We start from the raw sequence: 17,438 nt of genomic DNA on the forward strand, positions 1-17,438 counted from the left end.
GCAATCCAATTTATACGCTTTTCCTGCAGTATTTAAATGTTTAATGCATTTAAACGAAATGTTCTGTCTTGCTTTTTTTTGGCCTTCGATAAACATTCAAATAAAATGTCTTCCTCAATATATACACATACATATTTCACACAGTTGTCAATAATTTTTAAATGATTTCACTTAGGTGTATAATTAGAACTAATGATAACATTTCATGTTTTATTTTAAGTACAAGTTTGAGAAGACTCTGAGCTTGGGTATCTAGGTTTTTTTTTTTTTGAAACGGACCATATGTGGATACTAATTTGTGGCATTTTCGTATAGATCTTAATTGACTTGAATGAATGTGTGCCGTGTGGGAATGCAAATTAGTTACAGTTTAGTGTTAAGTGTTAATCAGCTGCCAAAGGTTGCATTAGGGTTGCAGTATCATTTGATTTTCATATAGTTTTATACATATACAAAAAATTAATCAGTCTAAGTACATTTTTTGTATGCCCTTTATATGTTGGTTTTTTCGTTTAGGTAGCGTTTAACATTAACCCCCCCGCGAGCAGTTGATTTGATTTTTAACTAAAGCTGAACTTATTCCGTATCCATGCAGTTAATATATATATATACATATGTATATATATTGTGTATGAGTGCTTGCGTTCAGCAACAAATGAACATGGTTAAATCATTACAAGTACACAGTACAGTACACATACAATCCGCATCGCGTTAGGTAGGCTTCCTCCCATCGACTTGCACATATATCACGACCGATCCTGCATTATCCTCCATTCAGTTTACTCGAAACCAAGTCCTCTTCCTCACGCATACTTCCCGAAGGACCACCGCTGCGTGCCCAGTGCCGAGTTGCAGTGCTGGGCACTCACGCCCTGCTGCGACTGATCCCTGGAGTCCAGGCACACGTTGATCTTGTAGTGCCGCACCAGACCGCCCTCCCGCATGATCCAACGCTGATTCTCCGAGTCGTCGCACGCCTTCAGGACCACCTGGGAGCCCCGGGCGAAGGTGACCAGGGTCAGGCAGAGGTCATCGTGCTTGATCTCGCCGCGCTTCGTGAAGGCCCACTCCTGATTGCCGCCGGTGTTGTGGCACGGGAAAATTCCTAAGAGGATTACGGGGGAGGAATGCAAATAGATTATGAATGTACTATTAAAACAACTTTTATGGCAGTCTACAAGTATGCAGTTAAAAATTTCTAAATTTTTGCATACTTTGGCAAGGGCTTTCTTGTAGCATTCATTTGTTTGTTTCGCTTCAACTTTATCAAACTCAAGAAACAAAAGGACACTTGAACTCACCCACAGTGCCGTCGATTAAGTGGCCCATTGTGTCCAAGCACTCGGTGCTATCCTGTCGGAATTGGCCAACCTCCTGTGGGTCGGGTGCCTGCAGGTCGGGATAGACATTCTCCAGATACCATTTGAACGGCTTGCAATGCAATTTCTCCTTCAAAGCCAGACGGTCATCAATGCTGGGTGGCAGGGAAATGAGGTGGTACAAGAACGAAAACAATGTGCAATAAATAACTTGGCTAAAGTATTTGGCTCACCACAACAATTTATGTGAAAAATCAAATATTAAATGAATAAAAAAAATCAGGGTAAGTGAATAAACTCAAACAAGGTATTCCCTAACTTCCCAGAAGTACAGGAAGCTGTTTAAACCCGAGGCCCATATGTATGTGGTCATGTGATTTCGTTCAGTGTACTCACTTGCCCAAGGGAATGTTCTTGGCGAGTGGCACGGCATTGTAGTAGTGCTGCTTGTAGTCATCCATCCAGACCTCCGCCGCACGTCGTGTGTTCCGGGCAAAGACGTTGCCGCTTCCGCCGGGGAAGGTGTACGGATGCCGTTTGCGGAATACGTGACCCACCCGGCTGCAGGGTATGATTTCCAAACTACCACCGCACTGCCAGACGCGGAACGAGATCTCCAGATTCTCGCCGCCCCACACGTCCATTTTCATGTCGTACTTGCCCAGCTTGTTGAAGTACGCCTTGTCGATGACGAACAGCCCGCCGGCGATCATCGGTGTCCGGATGGCCGTGGTGGGATCGTTGTGGCGCATTGCCCGCTCCGAGGGACTGAGGTACTCCCACTTGAAGATCAGGTTCCAGTCGAAGCCGCCGCGCAAATCGGCCGAGGCGCCGATATACTGGAAGTTATCCATGCTGATCACATCGATCACGGGACACACGACGCGTGTGGGATCCTCGCGAACGCGTTCTAGGAGAGGCTCCAGCCACATCTCGTTGCACTCCACGTGGCTGTCGAGGAAGGTCAGTACACTACTCACAGCGGCATCCGCACCCTTGACCCTCGACCTCACCAGACCCTCGCGCTTGTCGTTGCGGATCACCCGCACCTTGTCGATCTTGGCCAGCTCCAGACCATCCTCAGCTGGAAAGGTGGTTTGGAGATTATTTGTTAAATATTATAAAACCATAAAATCGTTTTTATATTATCAATTGCACAGAATCACTTACGATGATCACTGTAGTCATCAACCAGGACGATTTCGCGTATCAGGTGCTCGGGACTGCGATTGAGGACACTCACAATGGTTCGCAGCAAAGTGGACCGCGCCTCGTTGTGGAAGGTAATGATGACACTCGTCTCGGGCAGATCTTCGCGGTACTTCTTGGTTCGGCACCTGGCATATAATGTAACTTTAAAGCACTCCTACTCCAAAATGTATTCCTCGAAACCTACATGGGATTTCTGGTGTCGGGTATATCCCGATTGCTGGGCAGCGCATCGCTGGCCTCCTGATTGAAACGATTCCGTATATAGGGATCTTCGCCATTGCGCAGGGCGCCCGCCCGAATGTAGCCCGCCTCATTGAAGTACTCCACCTCGGTGCCACGACCACTGGGAGCCACTGGCAAGCGACCACCAGGTCCACCTGTTCCTCCACTCAGACCCTGGATGTGTGGCATCAAAAATATTATTTCATTGCAATTATCCAGAGAAGCTATCATAAAATTCTAAAACTAGAAGAACCTCTTACCTGCGAAGTCTCCTCCAGAGCCACAATCCCATTTAACTTGAGGCCGTGGACCGCATTGCGCTCGAAGTCCTTCACCGAACCGATTAGGATGACATTGCCACCGGGATCGTCGGCCCCGCTGCCAGCTGCTCCGCCCGCCGCCGCTCCTGGACCCGCTCCTCCGCCAGCTGGCGCCCACTGGCGGGCGGTGGAGGCTGCGTTCGCCGAGGAGGTGTCGTCCTGGTACTGCTGCATGGCGGTGGCCACTTCACGTAGCCGCAGCGCTCGATTTTCCACCTAAAAGGACACGCCGTCCACGAGTGGAGACAAGTGTTTTAATTTATTTCTTTAATCTGCGCCACATTGGCGACGTTGACGTCCGTGCGGTGCAATAACTCAACTCAACTGGGAGCAATACTTCTACACTTAGAGAAATACAAAACACTAAACCGCCTTACACGGAATTTAAGAAATAATAAAGAATAAAGGCTACACTTCGATATAAAGTTAACAAATTTTTGCGGCAGTGCAAATAGGGAATGAAAAGGATTTGGTTTTCGTGCAGGCTTACGGCAAAGTTTCTCTAAAGTTGCAGCCCGAAACACAACAGAACAGAGAATGGAAAGGCACTGTTCGTGTTGGCTCCAAGATTAATAATCTATAAATTGCAAATGTTGCCAGGAACTGGGAAACAAAAGCCCAGGCCACCACTACGACCACGACCCACTTTAAAACAATGTCCAAGATTCCACGGCGACACACTCGTTCCAAAATAACATGGAAAACCTTTTACAGAGCGTCCTGTAATAATTCCTGCCAAAACTCGGAATGCCTTTAAAAATAGCACAGTATGTTAAGTAATTATAAATAGGAGGACCTCTTTAAATTTCTTGTAAATTTAGTACTTGAATTGCTCTTGATAGCCAAACAAAAAGTATCAATGTGTCTGGTTCTTCTAAAAATACAGACAAAACCAAGGACTACAATGTCACACAGCAGACAGCAAAATAACCTTGAGACCAAGCATTAAATATAATACCCACTCCTGTGTAGCTGAATAAAATGGATGGACGTCTCAGCTTGAGGACATTTAAAGTAAATAATTTATAAGTGCCAGCTCGATGAAGCACGAAACATTTTAAATGGAAGCGCTTTTGGGTTGAAATCAGGCGTGTCATACAAAGCTATGCATAAAAAGCACATTCAAATATAATAAAGGGTAGCTTAGTGTTAAAAACGTCTTCCAAATTTTCATCTAAAAGGCAACATATTTCAGGCTAAGAAAGACCCATAAAAGCAGGCAACAAAGAGCCAGCCAAAAAAAAAGGGGCTCCACTTAAAATTAAAATCACGCATACGCAACGTGCAACGCAAAGTGGCACAGTCAGCTGAAAGAGAAACGAAATCGCTTTCAATACGCTTGCCACACATAAATCAGAGTTAGAGGGCCACCGATAAAGGAGCTTCTGACAAAACTCTTGACAAATAGATTCAACGCAAGAGCGCAATTAATAATCGACCAGGCTATAAGGACCCTCTAGCAGGACCTCCTAAATTGGGACACTGTTTAGCGAAGTGAAATGATTCATTTGTCAATTTAGCTGGGTCAGTTGGCCCGGCAAGTAGTAATAAAGGTTTGACTGCGTAGCAGATGTTGGATTCTTTGGATTGAACTGGAAAGCCCTTTCCAGGCTTAAACGAAAATAAATGGATACAGCTTGTTCGCCGTAATTATATTTCCTTATAAAGAAGGCCAGTTATGCCGAAAAGATCTTGTTGACCTGCAAATGTTCCCTTTTCGCCTTTCATTGATGTGGGTTCAATAACATGACCCCCTACTGCAACTCCTAAGCAGCTTCGCCTTCACATGACCAACACCTCGTGGGTGTTGGCTATCAAGCTGTGTCCTTAGTCCTTGCCACCCACGCATTACGCATACGCAGCGTGAGCAACAGGAGGCTAAGTAAGCTTTCTTTGTGACAAGACCTCTTCATTGAAGTCAAGTTGCAATTGCAGTTTAGTAGCTGTAATGCCAGCGCTAATGAATCAGAAATTCGACTCAAATCACAGAGCTATTTTTAGCACAAGATGGCGGAGAATAAAAATGCAAACTTTCCGCTCCATTTGCAAATTTATTTGTCCTTCGGGATGAGCAGATCCCACTGCAAACCGTATTTATTTGTGGAAATCCTCGGGAGAGTAATGACTGGAAAATTATGCCACTGACGTCAAGCGAAAGACGAAACTTTTTGCCCACTCAAAAGGTCAAAGTCAAGACTTGAAATCATCTACTTGGCACTCATCAAATTCTAGTTTGGTTCGACTTGTTATTAACATTTGGCAAAAAACGATCATCAACTTTGGCGTCATGCTAAACCAGAGCAACAAGTTGCTATAAATGGTTGACTTCTTTGGGTCATGAGTTTACTGCTCGAGTTCAATGTTTCCAGCCAAATTCAGATGAAAGAGCAAAGAGAAACGAATTGTTTTGAATTGAGTTCATAGCCATTTGATGGCATTGATTGTTGTTGTTTTTTTGCTTGGGGTCACAGAGAAAATATGGAAATTGTGATACGATTTTATGGCGTTCTGATGAAGCTTTTCTTTATTTGGCCATTTTGATGATTTGTGAGCAGAGCAAAGATAACAATCTGCCAAAAGTTAACTCCATTAAATTGCAATAAATAATTGAAAGCAAACCAATGGGGCATTAATATTTTTGTAGATTTATTGCGACTTTATTTTTCACATGATTTTTATAGCCCAGCAGGCTCTGAATAAGAAATCTGCTTGATTTCAACAGGATCTCTCACTGTATAACAATTCATAAGCCAATACAAAATACTTTCAAAATTACTAAGATTACCACTTTCACATGGCTAACAATTTGAGCTCTAAGCACTCTCATTCTGCGATGGCTTCCTCGGATCATAACCTCGAGTCCAACTATTCCGCTGGCTCCGTTATCGATGATATCATATCCAAGTCGCTGCCCTGCCAGGCAACTTCAACTCGCATCTCATTTCGATCTCTGTCCAGAATTATAATGGCTCTGATAGGAAACCTCAAGAAGGCATCATCCTTTCCTGCGGTGCAGGACATCGACTACTGGCGTAATCTGGCCGAGTCGCGTGACGAGACCAACAATCGCTATGTGAAGATCATCGAAATGCAGAACAAGCGAATCCATACCCTGGAGAGCAGGCTCCACACCCTGGTCAACTTGGCCCGTGAGACCCAGAAAATGCTGGCCGAGATTGGGGCCGAGAAGCGGGCCTGCGAGGAACTTGGCCATGGCGAGCACGCCGATTAGATCATTTTGTATCATTTCTACTTTCAAATTTTCCTTAGTCTTTCATAAACATTTCATTCAAGTTGGTATGTAAAGTTAAATGAATAAGAACCCAAAATCAAGCGCAGTTATGTTAGAATTTTATATTTACTGATTTAATTAATTAGTTAGCTTACTGAATAACTTAATGAATTAGTTAGCCTACTGAATAACTAAGGTTACTAGGTGAGTGACAATTTTCCTCTTTTTCTCCATTGCGGTCTTTCCACAAATTTAATTTGCTTTAATAATCTCCCCCATATTCACTCAAGCCTAACCATTATTTTGTTTTATTTTGCTGTCTGTTTGTTTGGGCGATAGTAGAGCGCAGATTTCTTTAATCTCGGTTGGGGCTTCGTGTTTTTCCCACTTCTCCATGGTCTGAATGTGTGCACTCTTCCAGGTGAATGATTTTCACATCGAAAGAGCTCCTAACTGCATAATTTAGTAATTGGAACGTATCAAATTTAGTTTTCACCCATATAGCTGGCAAGAAAATGCGAAGAAGCGATTGGAGACCACACTTTATCATTTATTGCAATCTGTTTTGGGTTTTTCGTTTCTTTTGCGGGCGCCACTCCCAGATTGGGCCAAATCAAAATAACACCGAAAAACAACAGAATTCAATTAAAAGTCTCTACACGCCATTCGAAACCAAAAATATTGACAAATGCCCCGTCTGTCGGCAGGCAGAAAAACAAGCCAACAATGTGACCATTGAACTCGAACCCTGATGGAAATTGTTTATGCCACATGTCATGTGCCCCGAAATCTTGTTTTTCACTCGTTCTTGGCCAGACGATTTGGCCTACTCGCAATAGAAATGCGTTTAGTTCACTTACAAAAAAGTGTCTCAAATTTCATTGGAATAAAGGAGAAAAATGTGTATCAATAAAGTTGTTTAAATTTGTAATTTTTTGGTAAAATATACCCATTCATTAATACAATAGTTATAAAAATGATTATTTCAACTGCTTCACTGCCTAATATTTTCTCTTTTTATTTTCGGAAATTGTGCAGCAAGTTCACTGAAGTCTTTGATGATTGAGTATAAAGTACGAGTGGTATTGTTTTGCAACGCATCATAAACAAAGAAGATTTCCATCTACTTTGACATTAATGACATTTTGTGGCCCGGCATTAAAGCAGAGTTTAATGGCAACTTGAAAGTGGTAGACAAAGCCGAAACTGATGATGAGCCGATTGCGAGGAAAAGTGGAAAATCGAGAAAAGTGCTCAATCCCCATGGCAAACAGAAGCATAATTAACTGTTATGTTTGGCAAACACCAGCGATGGATTGACCCAACAAGTTAATGGGAAAACTCACATGGGTGGGTGCCCCCCTCCACTCCTCGATTTTCCGTGTGATGTGGTGGCAACTGCAGTGGCGTTATGCAACATGCAACTCTTCTGTGGCATGGAAATTGTGTGCCATGCCAACCAAATTGCGGCCGCATCAACAGCAGCAACAGCAGCAGCAGCAGCAACAATTGCAAATTGTTTTGGTAGCAAATTTTGTGTGGCATCTTCGTTGTCTCCGCTTCTTTTTGCCTTTTTGTCTTTTTATCTATGGTTTTTAGCTCTTCGGTTGGCTTCCTCGTGACGGCAGCTGCAGTTGCAGTTTGGGCCAACAAGTTTCCTTTCGCCTTGCAAAGCTCAATTAAATATATATATATATATAGTTATTGGTTTTTTGCCCTGCTTCTGATCTTCCTTTCCAATTCAACTAAGGTCAGGCCGTAGATCAGCCATCATTTACCAGCTTATATGGTTATTTTTATAGGCGCCACTCGAATCGTATGGAATCTGTGATTTTCGAATGGAAAGGTTGCTAGCTGATACTTTATTTCAACAAAATTTTACCACCTACAACAAATATTTATTACCAAGGCATTTGACATTTGTTTCTAGATTTTCTTAAGCTCATTTTATGGCTGCATGTCAAACTGAAGACGAAGTCATTATCATTACCTTAATTAGTACTCCTTGCATAGCCGGTTTGTGTCACACTTGCAGCACTTTAGCATTAAAATTAATGCTAAACCAAGTGTGTTTTAGCCATTTCTGAGCCCGCAGGCCCACAGATCCACATTTTAGCTTAGGGCCAGAAACATTTTGTGGATTCGCCCGTCCCTGGAGCCTCTGGAGCATCATTTGCAGTTAGTGGTCCGTGCAGATGAAGCTGCAATAAATTGCAACTTGCTACTTGCTACTTGCAACTTGCAGCGGTTGCAGCTGTTGCATGTTTGAGGTTTTGGGCCTGTGTGCTGGCGGATGTTTTGCGTCCAAATTGCCACTGTGAGTGACTTTGCCCAACTGCCCAACTGCCCAACTGCCCCAGTGTGCCTAACATAAAACCCACAAGACAAGAGGCTACTGTTCCTTGGTTGCGACACGAGTTCGTTCCATAAAATATATTGAAGTGTTTTGCATAAATTTCGTGGTCTTATGGGCGTTGAGTCTGGCTGCCAGACAATGGGATATTGCATTTGGCCACGCCTTCGGGCTTAACCTTTGACTTTCCGGGCGAGTGGAGAAAATCAATTAAGGCCAACTTGGAAATTAGCCGGAGAAATTCACGCCTTACATCCATTAACGCACTTTATAATCAACTGGTGGCCGCAAATGTGGGTCATCCATTAAAGCGCTCTTGGCACCGAAGTCATCTAGACATCTAGACAACCATAACAAATTGTGGATATTGCTCTTTTTCCTTTGCTTTTCCTATTATGTCAGTTGCTATCGGGGTTCATGTTTGAGTGTTTTCCATTCGCCTCAATCTGCCTGTGAATGATGATGACTCATGGGCATGTGAACTTTTCGATGATTAAGCTCAAATTGGAGTCCGGCAGCTGGTGACGCCCTCGAAAAAGGACGGATAAAGAAACCGATTTTCAGATAGGCACAGTGGCTCCATAAGAAAGTATTCACAATATAATTAGTTAGAAGATCTGATAATAACACTTAAAAAATAGCATTTGTTCAGAGTGCCATAAAAGGTAAGCCTTTTATAATTGCCTATAAAAGTGTGACTGACACTGCCATATAACATTTGATAGGTAGATATTTAGACATTTGTGAGTATTTAGTCTTATTTCAGTGCAGTGTGCGATTGGGGAGGCCGGCACATGTCATCAGTCAGGCTACAGTGAGCTCACTCATAGTCTGCTGTGGGATTGGGATACACAATCGCATGAGGAGAGATACATTTGAGACAGTGAAACAATCAGTTGATGGATGCACTGTGTTTGCAGAGGGTCGCCGGGGAGGACAAATTGCCAGAAGCCTGCGACCATCGAAACAAAAACAAGAAGGAAAGAAAAAAATAGATGGTACATAGAAACGACAATTGTGAAGTCATATTAATTGTATCTATCTTCTGGCTGCAGCATATGTATCTCTGTTTTTTTTGCTGGGAGCTATATTATCCGCTTTGGATGGAACTAATGCAGATGACCTCAAAACCAGTGGTTGTGGTCACTGTGGTGCTTGTTTATTTGCGCTCGAAATTGGTGTTTATTCATTTCAGCGCGGCAATGTTTTAATTAGTTTATTAGCAGCATCGATGCGGCTAAATATTTAACCGCATTTCAATAAATGAGCCAATCACGATTATCAGCCGGATTAAACATTTAGATCGTCGCATTGCAGCCTAATTTGCTACAGATTTATTTGCTGTCCACTGACTGATAATTTATTATTTTCGTGATTAATTATAAGCCCTACAAATCCTTTTAAACCAAGCGCTGCTTAAATGTTCAGATTAATTTACAGATCTGTTTGAGACTAATTTCAATTTTACATGACGGCAAACTAAAGCCAATCACTGTCAATGTTCAGTGCTTGCCCTTTCCTCCCGTTGCAAACAAGTCAAACAATAAAAGACCAACATCCACAACTGTTGGCCATAAAAAAGGAGAAGCGAACCCGCAAAAAGCCAAAAGCTGAGCAAAAAACAAAAAAAAAAAAAAACGGAGGTGAATGCCACTACTTGAGTGGCTGAAAATGGCCGAAAATCGCATAGTAAAAAAATTACGAAAACCTCGCCAGGCAATTTTTGTATTCAGTTAGCTGCGAGGAGATAAAATAAAAAAAAACGAACGGAATACGAACCGTTTTGCCCGACAATTGGAGACAGTATTACATGCATTTGAATTGTCTTCGCTCCTCGGACTTTCTCGACTTGTTCAATTGTCTGCATTTGCCGTTGAAACCGCTAAAGACCAATGAAACCGGTACTTTCACTTGGCCGGGCTCGAAAGCCGCATTTAAATGATCATCTTTGAATTGACATTTAAATGTATTTCGATCATGAGTCACGAAAGAAGGTCTCGTCTGAATTAAAATGTCAAAGTGCTGCTGCTGATTAGGTTTTAAATGAGCAACGAGAAAGCCGCTTAAATCGAAAATATTCGCATAAATTAATTCTTATTCTTTGGTAATTTAAAACGTGCAATTTTTTACAAAAAAACAATCTATTTTATAAAGTATGCTATGCTGCAGCATTTTAGTTGCTATAAAAAGTGCTAGCAAATATTTGTGTTATTTTTTGTTTAAAGGGAGCATCTGAAGGTCGCAACATATAAAAAATGGGTTGTTGGCTGACCCACATTAAAGCTGCATCCCATCACTCCACATTCCCACGCCCCTTCGCCCGATTTCTTAGCCGTGGCATCTGCTCATTATTAAATAATAATTATTTAATACCCAAAAAAGAGCCATGCAATTATGGCCGTGTTTTTGTTTGGCCATGTTTGTTTGTGTAATCGCCGGCAAGTGGCACTTAAGCAGAGTGTTGTTACTTTCTGCCTTTGTTTTCCTTTGCGGTGGCTTGTGGGCGCCACCGGACTCCCTCATCATGCGAGTTGTTAACTGGTTGTTACTTCGCCTCCTACATGGCATAATGAACTTGAACTTTATGACGCAAAACACGTTAAGTTGACGTACCCAAGTGCCGAGTGTTGGGCAAACATATTTCTGCTCTCGAGGGGCTTTATGTTTTTGTAACATTATTTTCAAGACGAGCCTCGTTTAAGTGATGTGTTGGGTCACTGGAGATACCTCGCGTGTCAGTTGGTCAAGTGGCCAGAGGTGAAACATTTCGGTTTTAAACATACTGCTTGGGATCAGACTTGGTGACCTCTGACTCCTAGGGCTTAAGACCCCAAGTTAGATGGCTGTTTTTGTCACCCATTTCTTATATACTTGAGCGCATGAACAGCTTTATTGATAGTTCAAAGTTCATGGCAGCTCTCCTACATCCCATTTGCTGAAATCGAAATCACTTCCCTGGCCACATTTATCATTGTTGTGCCTTTTTGGGGGTCTCTGCTGCTGGCCGCAATAGGAAGTAGTCCAAACAAGTTGTAAAATAACAATAAAAATCAGCAAATCGAAACTGAAAGTGGTCCGCAGGCAACTACCAAAAATATGGGCGATAGCGATGCCAGCGTGACCGGTTTGTATACAAACAAAATTTTCAGATGCCAAAAGAGCAGCTAGAAAAGTTGTTTTTTTAAAGAAATTCCCTTTATTTTGCTGTTTGCAAAAACAAACTTCAAAACATATATTTTGTACAACACATGTCGAAAGCAGTCATGTTTACAAAAATTGTATATCTGTTGGAATAACATGAAACTCAATATCTTTTTTGCTGTGTAAATCGACACGAGCAATTCAGCGAACGCGGTGGCTGAGGCCGAAAGCGAAACCAGACGACCTTGCCTCGATGCGTTGGGTTGCGGTTAGCTTACGCAATGGATGAGGGCAAGAAAAAAGCAGGAGCAACCACAGCCACAGCTGCAAAAGAAGCTGCGGCATCAGCTGCCCAGGCGGCCAAGGCGAAGGCGGCAGGAGCCAAGGAAGCGGCAGGAGCAGCGGCCACTGCTGCCAAGGATAAAGCAGGAGCAGCTGCAGCATCTGCAAAGGACAAGGCAGGAGCGGCAGCAGTTTCTGCAAAGGATAAGGCAGGAGCGGCAGCAGTTTCAGCCAAAGAGAAAGCCGCAGGAGCAGCAGTGGCCGTTCAGCAGAGTGCATCCAGTGCGGCCATTGCAGTCAGGGATAAGGCATCGAGTGCTGCCGAATACACCAAGGAAAGGGCCACAGCTGCCGCAGCTGCAACAAGGGAAACTGCAGCATGGGCTGCATCGACGGCCAAGGAAAAATCCGCAGCTGCAGCAATTGCGGTCCGGGCAAAGGCATCAGCTACCGCCGTTGCTGCCAGGGAATCTGTAAGTGCAGCAGCAGTTGCAGCGCAAGATGCAGCAGCAGCAGCCAAGGATAAAGTTGCCACTGCAGCGGCAAGTGCGGCGGCAAGTGCAAAGTCGAAAGTAACAAAGCCGAAACAGGATGAGTTGTAGCTATTTAGTTGTGTTGCATGATGTGTCAACAGCAACAGTAAAAACTGGGAACCCATTGGCAAAATGCGTGGCATGAACAATATGATTCGCGGCAGCAACAACGGAAGCTGCAACATAATAAGATACCATTCAGCACAAATGGCTGGACATCAGCAGCAGCAGAAGCAGTAGAAACAGCAGCAACAGCAGCAACAGCAGCAGTAGCAACAGCAGAAGCAGCATCAGCAGCAACAGCAGCAACAGCAGCAGCAGCAGCAGCAGCAGCATCCCCCGCAGCAACACAAAAAGCAGCAGCAGATGGTCCGTTGGAAGTCCAGAGGCCGCAGGCAAATGAAGGTACGGATAACCGGTTGGGCCCATTCAAAAATATTATGCCCATAGCCGGTCGAGCGAGAAGATTGTCATCTGCGCCGACTGTGACCTCTACGCTGGACCAAACCCCCCTTCCCTTGCTTCACCCTAGCCACAAATTACTCAAGAAAATCAAAAGTCAAGCCTGTCTGCAGATTAGCATCGTTAATTATTCATAGTAAATCAAAGCGTTCTCCAAATGCCAGATACAAGATACAAGTGAACTTTGTAAACTCGAGTTGTTCTTTTGGGCCAGCCAGGTTGTCATTGACAGCCGAAACTCAAAAAGTCCAAGACGAGTTTGTTGATAAAATGCTAATTTATCTTGTGGCCAAGAAGGCTGTCATTAAATGAGGAGGGTTGTATTAATTGGTTAAGGCTTTTGAGTGATCTGGTGTATTGATGATGATGAATTCACTGATGATTGAAAATATTCAATTTTATTTATTTAATCATTTAAAAGCAAGCACTTAAGTGAAACAGTTGGTTCTCAGAAAACTCCATAGAAACTGGTCGCATTAAATTTCTCAACATTCTTTGAACGATCTGATTTCATTCGCCGCACTCTAATTATTTTCCACCGCAAAAAGCAGTTTGGTTTCTAAGCTCGATCAACGGCGTCTATTGAACTTAATTGAAATTAATTTCGAGTGTTTTCAAGTGCAAATTACTTTTTTGCTGAATCTCTGGCATTCTGTTTCTGTTTCAGTGCGTTTTTTGTCCCCATCTGTGGGTAAAGTGATGTGGATTGTCAACCAGAGCGTAACTTGCTCTGTCACGCAAATTTTAAGTTTGCTTTTTTCCCTGCAGATTTAGTGTTTTGTGTATGGAATGGAGTTTTTATAGACCACTCCGTGATATGCGGGGCTATAAATCGAATTCATGAGCCGTTAAGGTCTTCGAAAGTATTTTGGTTTGAACTTGAAATATTTATAACACATTTCGACTCTTTTTTCCCTTTTTTCAGCAAGGCCATAAAAGCAAAATTGGCAGTCGTTAAAGAGCCTCTCGAAATGCTGCAGGTCGGGAAGTGGAAAAGAAAAGTTCTGGATATAGTTTCTGGCTGAATTTGCATTTATGATGGTTTCATTTGCATGTGGCCAAGATGCTGAAACATCTTTTAAATTCAAGAGACTGTGTTCTAAATAAAATCTCGTACTTAGTGCATGTCATAGCCGATAAATGTTTCTACTGACATCTACCACTTTCTTTGCTGTTCTTTATTTAAATTTACTGAAAACATGGCTAAACCGCTTCGCGACCTCAGACGAAAGTGGAAAACTTTGCAAACAAAAGAGAAAGTTTAATTTTGAACTCTATTTTGAGAAGCTGCGGGAATTCCAAACGCTTACCCACAGTAATTAACGCACCAAATGAAAGAAGACCAACAAAAAAGGCGAAAACTAATCAATCGGTTATGTAACCAACTCCACGCCGTTAACAATTAAACTAAATTAAATGTGTGATTGACTTGGGGGCAAGTTTTTTTTTGTGATTTATTTTTCTTACAAATTCGTTTGCAGCTCTCCTCTACAGTCGAACGTTAGATGGCAGAAAACTCGGATGTGGTTTTATGAATGAAATGTCATTGAATCGCCCAACTGGAGAGCAAAGATGTAATCCATCGATCGAATGGCTCTCAAAATGCTGAATAAAATCGTAGTGAGCTTAGGTTGGATTTAAGCTATGGCAGAAATGATTAATATATTAACTAGCTATAGTAAACACTTTACTCTCTAAGATACTTGAGTTTAGTCTAGAAAAGTACCAGAAAAGTTATTATTAATTCTCACCATCTAACAACAGATAATGTTTAACTGATCAGCAAACAAAGCATAATCTAATCAGAAATTCAGGAACGCGTGTAGCTTTAATAAGCTTGTTCAAAAATAACTAAATAATTAAACGAGATTCGGGCAGTGGACAGCTTATCAAAAGTGGGAAGTACTGCTTTTGCTACTGCTGAAAATAAATGATTGAAAAACCAATGACCGAGAGTGCAGTGAGTGGAGTGCAGTCTGCATTTCCTGCATTTCATTCGCAGCGCAAAAAAGGAAAATAAATCAAGTTTACATGAAAAATTATTTCGATGCAGTGGTAAAAGGAAGATGATTGCAATGGGGACACAGACGGGGAAAGACGAGGATCCCAAGTGGCTGGAACTCCGCTTTTGACCACGGCGATGGTCAGCTGGTCATGGTGGTAGCCATGATGATGATGTTGAGGCGAGAGTCTGTGAAATTTTATTTGCACCATAATCGGCTTCATTTGTGCAGATTTACGTTTTAATTTTTAAATACTCTGCTGCTCGGCAGCATTTTTCATAATAATCGCTTTTCTCAATTGAAAGGCCATTGTTAAGGATCAAACGTGTAATTAAGAGAGCTTAATTGAATTGATTTTTTTCTACCTATTATATTTGCTGTACTTAACTATAATGCTTATAATAAATTCATATTTCAAATATTAATCATTCTTATATAGAAAAGCGTATTCGTCTGTCTATTAGTCAACTTTAAACTATTTGCAGATATTTCCACTCTTCCAGCAGTGATAAAAGCTTTTAAAATATTTTAAGACTTGTTTGCGTCATTTTTAATTTTTGGTTCCCAATTTTGGCAGGATGAAAAAATGCAGATACAACGGCTATGAATGCCAGAACATCTCTCAAAGTGGTGAATAAATTTAAAGGATTTTTTTGCTTAACACATTAAAGTCATAAAAAACGGATGATGCATGCCACGTTTTTTGCAACCCACTTTTACGCTGTGTTTTTATTTATTTTACAGAGAATGTAATTTTCCCCCGCTCAATGCGCTAACAAAATAGAGTAAAAAATATATTTGAAATTGCTGAAATAAATTGACATTTCGGCTCGTCGTGTATGAGGGTGCATTTCCTTCGTGTCGTGCTGAAATATATTTATTTTCTCTGCAGAAACACAATCGAAATTTGCCGTTGCTCTCGCTGGCTGGATAAATAAGTAAACACAAGAAACCAAATTCAATTCTAGTACACGTGTGCGGCAGACAAAAACAATTTACGACAACATAATATATAGAAAAAGTACAAGCTCTAGGTATATAGTATATGTACCTCCATGGGATATTCCAAATTGAAAGAAGATAAAATTGTTCTTTTAATGTAATCTTTTAATGCCTACGGTGAGCAAAGCCTGCATTTATAGTTGGAGCTAGCTGACCCACTTGATGTGTCCTGCATGCAAAGTGGCAAACCCATAAAGATAATTTTAATTGGTGTGTTTTATGACACACAAAATTTGCCTTCATTTTCCGCACCAGCAACGCAGTTTCTGATAAGAAAGCCCCCCGAAAATGACTTCTTGTAACCCCAAACTGTAGCTATATCTCTAATAAATAAACACAAGCTGACAGTCGAAAAAAAAAACTTAATTAAAACTTGTAGAGTAAGCGACAAAAATACAGGTGGTGAAGAGATACATGGGGCTAATTACGAGGTGGGTGAGCGGGTGAGGGGGTAAGTGGGTGTGAGCGGGTGGAAAGAGAAAACAATGGGCTGTCAAGTTGGTGGCAAGCTATATGCGGCAGCAATCGAATAATTACTATGCAGGGGGCATACGCAACGGTCCTCTGCGATGCCATCATCAAAAAAGATGGTAATGATGATTCAGACGGAAGAGGAAGGTGGATCCGCTTCAAAGTTGCCACGAGTTTCGTGATCAGAAAAGTATATATGGATATACATTTGTAAATGAGTTGGAAGATAACAAGACAAGACGACAGGAAAAGGAAATTGAGCAGAAATGCGTGTACCAATGATGATAAGATATTCATCTTTTTAAACCTGCAAAAGTACCTCCCAGTTGAGCTATTTTAAAGAGTAACTCCATGTCTAACTTACCTTCTCTGTGCTGGACTGGAAGTAGTAGACCATCACGAACATCCAGATGATGCTCACGAATACAATCAATTTGATGTTGCGACGCATTGTGGATAGCTGATGTTTATATATTTAACTCCTAATTGGGTTGAGGACGTATCACGTTCACTTCGATATTTATTTATTTACTATTTGGTTTGGTTGTTTTGGCAAACGAATTATGCGCTCTTTCACTGCAGGCAGAACAAATGCATTGGAATGAGTGTAAACAAAATATACTCGTATATATATTTTTATAAACTTAATTTTCGTATCTGTTTCAATTGTGTTTTCATTGAAATTTCTTTTTGCTTTGCACTATTTTCCATCTTTATTCGATTTATTTGGTTTAATTGCGTTTGCGTTTTAATTGTTCAACTCTGGCCAGCTTAATGCAATTGAATTTAATTAGGTCCGTTCATGAATGCAAAACGATTATCTGCAGCTTTTAATGGTTTTGGCATTTAATTCGCTCCTTTTCACAAATAAATTGCCCACGGG

General features: G+C 41.8%; 2 protein-coding genes across 3 annotated transcripts in view; one reads left to right on the plus strand and one right to left on the minus strand.

Annotated features, from left to right (window-relative positions):
• Positions 1-271: 271 nt before the first annotated feature.
• Positions 272-17,438, minus strand: part of LOC120457278 (polypeptide N-acetylgalactosaminyltransferase 2) — a 22,336-nt gene continuing 5,169 nt past the window's right edge. For both annotated transcript variants that reach the window (XM_039644726.2, XM_039644717.1), the window contains exons 2-8: positions 16,920-17,131; positions 3,017-3,292; positions 2,719-2,930; positions 2,493-2,659; positions 1,719-2,406; positions 1,305-1,477; positions 272-1,108 (exon numbers count right to left, since the gene is read on the minus strand). In XM_039644726.2, the coding sequence (XP_039500660.1) occupies positions 807-1,108; positions 1,305-1,477; positions 1,719-2,406; positions 2,493-2,659; positions 2,719-2,930; positions 3,017-3,292; positions 16,920-17,006 (1,905 nt within the window). In that variant the 5' untranslated portion in view covers positions 17,007-17,131 and the 3' untranslated portion in view covers positions 272-806. The remainder of the gene's footprint in view (positions 1,109-1,304; positions 1,478-1,718; positions 2,407-2,492; positions 2,660-2,718; positions 2,931-3,016; positions 3,293-16,919; positions 17,132-17,438) is intronic.
• LOC120457287 lies at positions 5,765-6,414 on the plus strand. Its single transcript, XM_039644740.1, has one exon. The coding sequence runs from the start codon at positions 5,871-5,873 to the stop codon at positions 6,306-6,308; it is 438 nt and encodes a 145-aa protein (XP_039500674.1). The 5' UTR covers positions 5,765-5,870; the 3' UTR covers positions 6,309-6,414.

The sequence above is a fragment of the Drosophila santomea genome, chromosome 2L (assembly GCF_016746245.2).
Source record: "Drosophila santomea strain STO CAGO 1482 chromosome 2L, Prin_Dsan_1.1, whole genome shotgun sequence".
Classification (NCBI taxonomy): Eukaryota; Metazoa; Arthropoda; class Insecta; order Diptera; family Drosophilidae; genus Drosophila; species Drosophila santomea.